Source organism: Spea bombifrons, chromosome 2, assembly GCF_027358695.1.
Source record: "Spea bombifrons isolate aSpeBom1 chromosome 2, aSpeBom1.2.pri, whole genome shotgun sequence".
Lineage (NCBI taxonomy): Eukaryota > Metazoa > Chordata > Amphibia > Anura > Pelobatidae > Spea > Spea bombifrons.
The window spans coordinates 74810336-74819979 of NC_071088.1; the positions used below are offsets into that span (position 1 = coordinate 74810336).

The following is a 9644-nucleotide window of genomic DNA, read 5'->3' on the forward strand; positions in this document are numbered from 1 at the left end:
TTATCAGTACATGAACCCTTATTAAATATCTCCTCTGTCTGCCCACACACACCACCAGCTGCTGATTGAAAAGCACCTTTATTCTGACAGATGTATGTCTTCTCTAAGATCTAAGGTTTAACTCTGGACAAAGCATAAATCTTCTTGTAGGAACTTTAGTATATATATATATATATATATATATATTTTAAATAATGTTAGTCCTGCTTTATTTCACAACTTCAGACTGGTTCATATTTATATAGGCAAGGAGAAAATAGGGGTAAGCACACCAAAAACTAGTAAGGCAGAGATGCACCAAGCTGATGATTAACCTCTATTGAAATCCAGTAAAAATATAAATACAACGAACACAAACTGTTATACGTAAAACAAAAATACTAAATTTTGTATCATTTACATAATGCCAACGTTTTGACCAAAAGTTCTTCATCGGGGCCAACAACAAAATGATAGGCGCAGGCATGTCTCTTAGGCATGTTAAAATGCTGGCATTCTGTAAGCAATAAGTAATTTTGTTTTCTACAAAGGGTGTGCATAGTACTTTATTGTTCATTGATCATATTCATAGTACATGGCATCCTCTCCTATTTTCCATATATCACCCTTACATTTAGTTCTTTAATTAAAATATATATGCTACAGTTTGCCATGTATGCGTTTATTCAAGAGAACTTTATAAAAGTGAGTCTTGTTCCATTAACCACGCTCTAGTGTGCTAAACTAATCTACCATAGCAGGTCTGGCATTGTATTCTTTCTTCTGAAAGAAAACCAACACAGAAACTTTTAAGAAGCTTTTTGCGTTTCCATGGCGACAACTGATCAGTGTCACATGACAAGTATTCCAGGCTAAAGTTCTGACTGAGGCAATATTTTACATGATTAAATAATTATTTCTGGGAAGGGTTTGGCCATTCAACCATACTAGGAATTAGGTTTCTAATACTGCACTTAGTAATTAAAGCTCTAAAGCATGTGGAATCCTTTTGAAATGCTGGTCGGCCGTTAAGCGAGGGAAATCTATATTTTTTAGTACAGGCTATCCATGTACGCCTAGTTCAAAGCAAACATCAAATGATATAATGGTACAATTGCAAAAAAAATAAATAAAAAGGTAAAATTAACCCATAATTTAATTTTTAGCTCCCCATTTTTGTCAAAATAAATAATATAATAACCACTAGAATATATGCAATTACCAGAGCTGGCAAAATGTCGTAAACTGTTACACATGTTTCCAAATGATTCTTTCTTCATTTTATTGACACCAGAAGAAAAAAAATTACAACTATGAAAAAAAATAACAAAGGTGTCTACAAAATGGAGTCTGAGATGCTTGAGACCAGGAGAATTAAAGACTGGAATTCAGAGCGCAGTATAAACAGAAGAGACAGACTAGCCTCAAAGACATAGAGAACTGATAGGACAGGACTGATTGGAAGAAACAGATAATGGCCGTGAAGTAATGTGAAGCGGATCCCATGCTCAGTCCAGAGGAATGTAAATGATGGATGGATGTATTCGCAGCAATGATTAACAAAGTCGTTATATTTCAGATAGTAGCTCATAGTGTGGAGTAGTGGGGGGGGGGAGTAATGCCACCATGGGAATTTTGGTAATTAGTACAGGGGGGGGATTATCAGGGTTCCTCAGAGTTAAAGCTGCACTTGATAATTTCAATGACCTTAACCATTATGACGCAACTCATTGACGCAATATGACAAGTAAACTGTTGGTAAAAATCTAGCGCTAAATTTTAAAAGACAAGTATACGCGATCCAAGCAGGAATCGGTTCTGCTTACTGTCAGAAGACTTAGGTAGACCAGCAACGGCCAACCCCTGCGCTCTGCAGAAGCCAATAAATGGGAAAAAGCTGTAAGAAAAAAACCTGTATGCTGAACTATTGAACTGGAGGACGCCACTGCCCGCAAACAATTTTATTATTAGTTTTTGTTTTATTCATATAATTTTGTTTTTTAATTTTTGATGTGCCGCCAATGATTCTTTATGCTGCTTATGGTGGGCTGAAAATTTATATATAAACAGAAAACAAACATTTAATTTATGAAATTCATTTACATAATATAAAAACATGATGTCATTACCTTAATGCTACAGCAAGTTCTGCCTTACTTGCATCCTTTTTTTCTTCTTTAATGTAGCCATACTTCTCCAGAAACACCTAGAACATGTATTAAACAGAGGAAAAGATAATTATAAAGTATATATTTTCTTACTATATAGATGTATAAATTGTGTTTTATTTAATTGTCCAAAGTCAAGTCATGTTATTACAAATATACAAATCAGAACAGAAGATCTAATAATTTAGTAAAGAGAGGTAGTACCACACGTTCTAGAACAAGTGTTATGAACTGTCTGCCCAAAGCAACTAAATGGATCCTACAGCCAACTTTGCTTCTGGCATTAGCTCGTCTGACATCTTTTTTTCACAATCATACCTCTTTAAGGACAGTCCCTCTTTAGTCCTTTTTACCTAATGCCAGATTTTTTGAGGAACTCAGCGTTTGTAGAAACAGAAGAACTGGGCTTAAACTAAATCCTTTACTCAGTTGCATTAAAGAGCTGTCAATTGGTCAAAACGTCCAACCCCCTGGCCACACCTCTAACCACACCCACACCCCCTAAAACAAGGGTGTCCATCTTCACATAGACACATCAAATGTTTGTAGGTATCAACCAAAGTTGATATGAAATTATACACAACCATATTTGGGTGTCCTCTTGGGGGTGTCAATGTTTGTGACAAGGTTTGTCTTCTGTACCTATGGGGCATTGTTCACCACAAAAGGACTTCTACCAAGCACAGGTTCCCCACCACTTCTACTACACTCCAAATATTTTTCTTATGTTGTTTCTGATAAAGAGATAAATAGTAAATGCAAAGGGTTTATATTTGTCAGATCTGTATTATAAACCCTGTTGACCACAGTAGTCTTGCCAACCACATATCAGGATATTGGTAGAGACAGAGGAAATAAGACCTTTCCTGTGAGATGGAGAGACGAGTAATCAAGGGGCTAAAAAAACAATTCAATATAATTTTCTTGTTTTGCTATTTAAGTGAAACAAAGGAAAGAATTTCCTCTGGAAACCAGGTCTCATATGTATTTTTACAAAACCTTAGTTAGTCATCTTATCGCACGCTCTGATTTTTGATATTGACAAGGACCATTTACATACACATGTGATACACATACATGATACACTGAAATACAATAGAAACTTTAGAAGACGAGGATGAGGTTCAGCTTCAGAGGACTACGTGGGCATCCGGCTTCTAGAAAAAAAATTCTATTTTATAGAGCGTCAATGGCAATTGAATACAGGCCAACAGTATTCAGTGGTGTGTATGTATGCATACCTGGGATCTCGACAGGTTTTTCCCAGAGTCTCTCCACTAGGATGGGTAAAAGACATGTTTGGCCAGGTTGTTTAGTGTGATGTCATTCCACCCCACCCTGCAAGTTCTCAGGCATGTCTATAGCACACCAGTTAGTCTTCTTCCCACATGAGGCTAATATTAGGTCATAGCGTTTGCTGGGTATGAGTTTATCACAGTGATCTACACTGTTAGCATGTACTTTTATTTCAGGTTTATGCAAGAAGAGGCTTGCAATGTTGTACCAATCTGTGCTTGATGGCTCTCAATGTCTCTCAACATAAGCCATTTCTTAATTTCCCAGACATACATATATGGAAATTTGAAAACTTAGTAGAAACATAGTGTGTTTTAAAAACCATTTACACGTGGCGTCAGATATCCAGGCACACCTGGGGTTCCTAGTCAGCTGCCAGTATGTACCATGCATGGTAGAGCTACTTGGAAAAGTACCAAAATCGTTTTCATTTTAAGAAACATACATTACATCTCCTAGAAACGTCTCATAAGTCGGCATAGATTGGTCGCAACAATAAGTAAAAAGTGGTGATAACCCCAAGCCCAAACCACAGCTCTAACCACACTCCTAAATTAAGAGTGATCTTTCGGCAATGGGAAATGCTGGTTGGTATGCAGAATGTTTGCTGGGTATGAATGAATCACGTTGCTCTACAACCCTAAAAGCCACAAAAACATGTCAAAAACCAACAAATAATGTGTTTATATATTCAATTGTGCATACACCACACATTATTCTTTTAAATGCCTCAGAGATGGTTATCAGTAGATCACAGTCACATAAAAAGTCTTTGTGAAGCTCCGGCCCCTTGGGACGCCTCTAACCATACTCCCTAAATCTAGTGTCCCTCTGTCCATCACATATACTGCATATACTGCTGTGATGATACACAACTGAATACAATGGCTTAGTAAGTGATGTCGCTGAAACCCCGCATGCAACCAGCCTCTGTATTCAATGCTGAAAACAGAGGAATGATTCATATTCCTTTCTTCGTAGGAACGAAAAGGCAGCAGTAGAGGATCCTTAATCCATGCCAAACTGATTCATAACATGAAAGGATTCCTTTCTGCTATACAACGAGGGGGCAGATTAGTACCGGACTGTGTGGATAGGATATAAAGCACAGCGTGAATGTTATCAATGAACAGAAAAATAGAAGCTCCCAGCTGATTTATTTCACACTATCCTGCTTCCAATGAGTGCAACCAATACATGTAAAAATAAATCTGTCTTCACTGATAAAAAGTATATATAAATTGAGACCGCTGTAAATGCTTAAGGCATATTATTATTTTTTTACTTTGGGAACAAAGCACTACACCATTTATGTCCAATGTTCTCAAAGCCACAAACCACACAGAATTGTAAAGTTTATGCATTAGATGTATCGTTGAATAGATTCACAGGGGGTTGTGGATAAAGTGATTCTGATGCAAAGTTTAAAAAGTGGTCATATCACTATAGCAACAAGTTGAATATTGCACAAGCCATTGTACTAGAGTCACTTTTTTTTTTTACTTATACTAACTATAGTACAAAACTGCGTTATGTTTCACACTGAGGGCCGTAAAATAACATCATGGATACTTTTTTTTTTTCTGTCTTCACCGTACTTTATCTGCATATGTGCTTTACTAGATAATCTTATTATGCATTAATATTCAGCATTAATAAGTCACTTTGTCAAACTGTAGCTCCCACAATGTAGCTGAAATGTTCACTAATTTTAAACTGTGTCCATCTACCAGGGAATTGAGTAGTAAACCAGATGGGTTTGCCCAGGGGAACTGGTTGTGTTCAGCTGCATGTTCATGGAAAGTTGCCCCAAGCAGCTGAACTTACCACCAACTCAACACTAGAGCTCATCTGATTTGAGCTGTAGAGAACACAATAAGAGGGTCATCTTGGGTGAGCTCAGTAGTCCTACACAAGTTTCCTCTCAGCTTCATCAGGTTTCAGCTTCTCAAATCACTGAGTACCCAGTGAATACTGTGGATTTTGGCTATTATTTATTGTTTTCTTATAATTCATATGCAGACCACATTTGGACTTGTGAGAGAATGTATAGTTATAGTAGCAATCGGCTAACAGAACAACACTTTTAATTCATTTATGTCAGTTCCAGAAAATATTGTTTTGGACAGCTGCATGCATGGAATTATGTTCCACACACAGTGGCATCTGTGGAAATATTACTCCTTTCCCATGAATAATTGTTCTCTAGAACGTCTGTAGAGACAATCCCTTCTGTCTCCTTGTAAGATGACCTGGAGACTATACAGAATGAGAAATGCCATGAAGTAAAACCGTCTTGTAGCAAATGCAGTCATTTGTCCAACATTTGAAATTGTCAAAGTGGTGTTTAGGTCGGGGTGTGTTGAGAGAGGAGAGCTTTCCGAATACTTTTTATGTGACAATGTGACCAATTGATAAGTGTAGCAGTATACACATACTTGGAAGAAGAATCAAGTATTACCGGTAAATTAACCCAATTTAAATATAACACATTTCTTGCTTTTATTGTGGTTTTAGGATTAGCATTTTATGATGAATTGTCCCTCCTTAACAGGAACACTTGGGAGGTAGGTTTATATACATACATATACCTTGCTATCTATAACTACATCCTGCCAATTTCAAATAGCATTGGTGTTGTATGTATTGTCTAGAGTATGGGGGAAATAGGGGGATTTCATTGTATTTTTTATATTGGTCAGATCCCTATGTATTCATATAAGCCTTTGCAGATCACAGCTACCTGTCCTCTCTTGTACACCGTTAGCTTACAATTCACCCTTGCAACATAACCTCAACATTGTAATGCAACCTATGCAGTATAAAGAAGAGAGAAGATCATAATAAGTATATACTTTGTATTATAATGTTGAAATAGCTTAGGGTATTCAGTACCAGTAAATTAACCTGCAAAAAAGCTTCCTTGAGACCCAAATCATTCAACTGAACCCCAGTTTTCTTGTTTAAGAAACAGACTGTTTACTAGTAATGTATTGTAGAGCTCCTCAGCAATAACGTTGCTGCGTGTGAGTGAATAAGTGTATGTTGGTATAAGCATGTATATGTGCGTCTGCCAAAAATACCCTGTCCCGTTTAAATGTTTCCTTTATTCTTTCATAAAGTCTTTTGTACGCATGAACACTCATGCATGGCTTTGTCTGATGTGTGACTCAAAATCTTTACAGATTTTATAAATGTCATTGTTGGATTCAGACATCCTGGACTGGTTTCCTGCTTTGTTTGGGTAATATCTGTATGGAGTGATGCCTCTTCCACTCCGTAATAAAGGACTTCACTGTGCTGAGAGGAATAATCAGCATATTTCCCATACAATTGTACCCATTTCCTGTTTTGTACATTATAATGACTTGTTTGTAAAGCTCATTAGTCTGCACGGAAGCTTTGCTGGACTAAACTATGTGCATATTGATGTCTACATGAAATGGTAACAAATCTTCAGGTACGCCCACAGGAGATAAAATGGCTGCTCTGGACAAATTCTAGGACTACTAAAATGATTTTCCCAGTATATTACACTCACGTGTCAGATTTAAAGTACAGATATGCATGGATATTGGCGAAATTCATTAAGGTAATAACATCTGACAAAATCTGAAATCTAGGATGTTCGAATGCTAAAGACAGGGTAGAGCTAGCAACTTGCAGGCTGAAGGACAAACTCAATAAATTGTCCAACTAAAGTCATCAACTAACATTTTGCAGGTGGCCACATACAATATGGACACTGTCCAGCTCTGTCCAACATATATTTCCAGAAGGGAAGTAGAACCTAAAGAATGGACACACAAAGGATCCAGTTATGTGAGGATCACCAATATAATATAATTTTAGCTTAGGAAAAGGATTTAACAGGCCTGCCATCGAGTGGGTACTTCTTGCATCTGGAAGGGCCCTGGGGGCTTCAACAATTGCACAGTGATGTGCGTCCCCCTTCCCTACCTTGAATACTGCTGCATTGTTTTCAAGATGGGTATCATGAGAGCTGGAGGGCTCTACTATAACACGGAGACACTGGGAGAAGAGAGGATGCTATGATGGGGTCTTACACATTAAAACATATTCTTATTGAATATATGGCATGGTCAGCACGTTTCTTTACTAAAGGACGTCAACTCTTTTATGTCACTTGCTAGCATTTGAAAATACTTAAAAGTCAAGATTTTTAAAAACAATAATGTTAAAAAAAATCAGTTGGATTCTACGGAACATTGTATTTTTTTTTTTAAAGTCGCTTTGCCCAATTACTCTACTTTCTTTTCATGACTGTAAAGCTTACCTTTTATTCAAGATGGACTTAGATGTTACAAGAACAAGACCCTTGGAAACCCTACCCCCAAAGTGCCTTGTTATTTGAATAAAGCCTTAAGCTAAAAAGCCACGCTGGACAGTAACAGGAGGTTGCACTTAATGCCATTGTTATCGTAGAATGCGGATTGCGGGTTTGCATTGCTGGCTCTCAGCATAATCCGCAGCACAGGAATGTTTCAATGAAAATTGTGTACATTGTAACTTTAACTCAAACAGCTGGAAATCAGTCACACCCAACCTCTGATAGATTCTACACACATCTGCTTTGTCTAGAATATATGGTAAAATCCATAAATTATACCCAAAATTCCAGGAAAAGCACTATATTTTGTTAGAAGTGTATACATATGTAGCCAAATGCATTATACTTGTTGGCACAATCTTTAATATGAAAACAGGAATTACGGTATTAGCAAAACATAATGTTACTTTTTATATAGATTCTGGAAAATAAGGCAAACTTGGTGCTGGTTAAAAATGAATCCCTTTCCAATCATATAGTCTGTATCTTGGAAATTTTGGAATGCGCTGATCCTGATACACTAAAAATTAACTACTTAATAGTTCATTGCAAAGACCCTGCTGTTAATGGCTTGCTAATTTTAAAAACCCAGTGCTTCTAGTAAGGGTGCTTATGTAAACTATTATAACTTGGCAGAAGGTAACAATTTCCAAATTGAATCACCTGCATACAAGTAGAAATTTCAACCCTTTAAATGCTGTTATCATGACTGTATGTCCATGAGAATTTGCTCATTCACCCTGAGACTGGGGCAGAAAGCCTGAGAGTTCACACACACAGCATCTTCATGCAGTTAAGATACATTCCTTGCCCCACTTTCACCCTAGTACACTTCAACTCTTCTCAACACCCCATTTTAGCTCTTGACTCGCCCTCTATGTTTTATCACCAAACTGATTAACTCCCAACAGCTTTATATGGCTGTTTTATGGACCTTACACTGTTCACCAGTGTTGGTGATGAGAGGCAGGTACTTAATAATTATTAAACATTAATAATAATAATAATGTAATCAGTAAAAGTACTCAATTATACCCATGAGTCAGCCTTACCTCTGCAGTGTGTAAGAGATCCTCTGTGGCAGGATAAGCTGTGACACCAAAACCAATGATGGCAAACTGGAGAAGCAGGGAGTAAATCTGGACTGACATCTTGCCTCTCAGAGATGCTCCTTTTATTCACAAATATACTTCAAATCCTCTGTTGATGACCATCACACCCGTACACTCATCTGCAGAGTATATTATGAGCATGTAGTCCAAACCCACCAGTGTATTTGGTAATTGATCTTTCCAGGTCCTTGGTGGCTTGATGTCCTTCAGCAGCATTCAACTTGACCCAGCTTCTCTTTGATGAGATGAGTTTTAGGCTTTGAAACCCATGTGTAGATTTCAGCTAGAAAAATTATTATAGTATCCTTTTCCACAGAATCACTTAAAAGTTCGAAATCCATTGAAACACATGTTTCTTATTTGATGTGCACAGCTGTATAGTAGGTAACACTGGGGAGATGAGCTACAGGGTGCAGGCTGCAGTGTGTAAGCAGCAGCTTCTCTGTTCAGCAAATGCATCTAACTAAGCTCTATTCTGTAATGCAGGCGCCTCCCTGGACAGGAGGGGTTTATGAGTAAGCTGCTCATCACCCAGAGGCTGGATACTCACAGGAAAACAGCTTCTGCAATGCTTGCTTAGTGAATCATACTGTGTAATACTCAAGGCTGGAAAATGATCACCAGACAAGGTAAAAAGGTAGTTGACAGGGGAGGACCTACATGATTTACCGATCTGCTTGATGGAGACAGGGACATTCTTAGGCTGGTTGGGCAGACCCAGCAAATGGTTACTATGAA

At 37.6% G+C, this 9644-nt stretch overlaps 1 protein-coding gene across 1 annotated transcript in view; it reads right to left on the reverse strand.

Annotated features, from left to right (window-relative positions):
• The window catches only part of MMP28 (matrix metallopeptidase 28), a 29291-nt gene extending 19917 nt beyond the window's left edge, over positions 1–9374 (reverse strand). The window contains exons 1-2 of the mRNA XM_053454826.1: positions 8847–9374; positions 2109–2185 (exon numbers count right to left, since the gene is read on the reverse strand). Of these exons, the coding sequence (XP_053310801.1) occupies positions 2109–2185; positions 8847–8945 (176 nt within the window). The 5' untranslated portion in view covers positions 8946–9374. The remainder of the gene's footprint in view (positions 1–2108; positions 2186–8846) is intronic.
• Between the last annotated feature and the right edge of the window lie 270 nt (positions 9375–9644).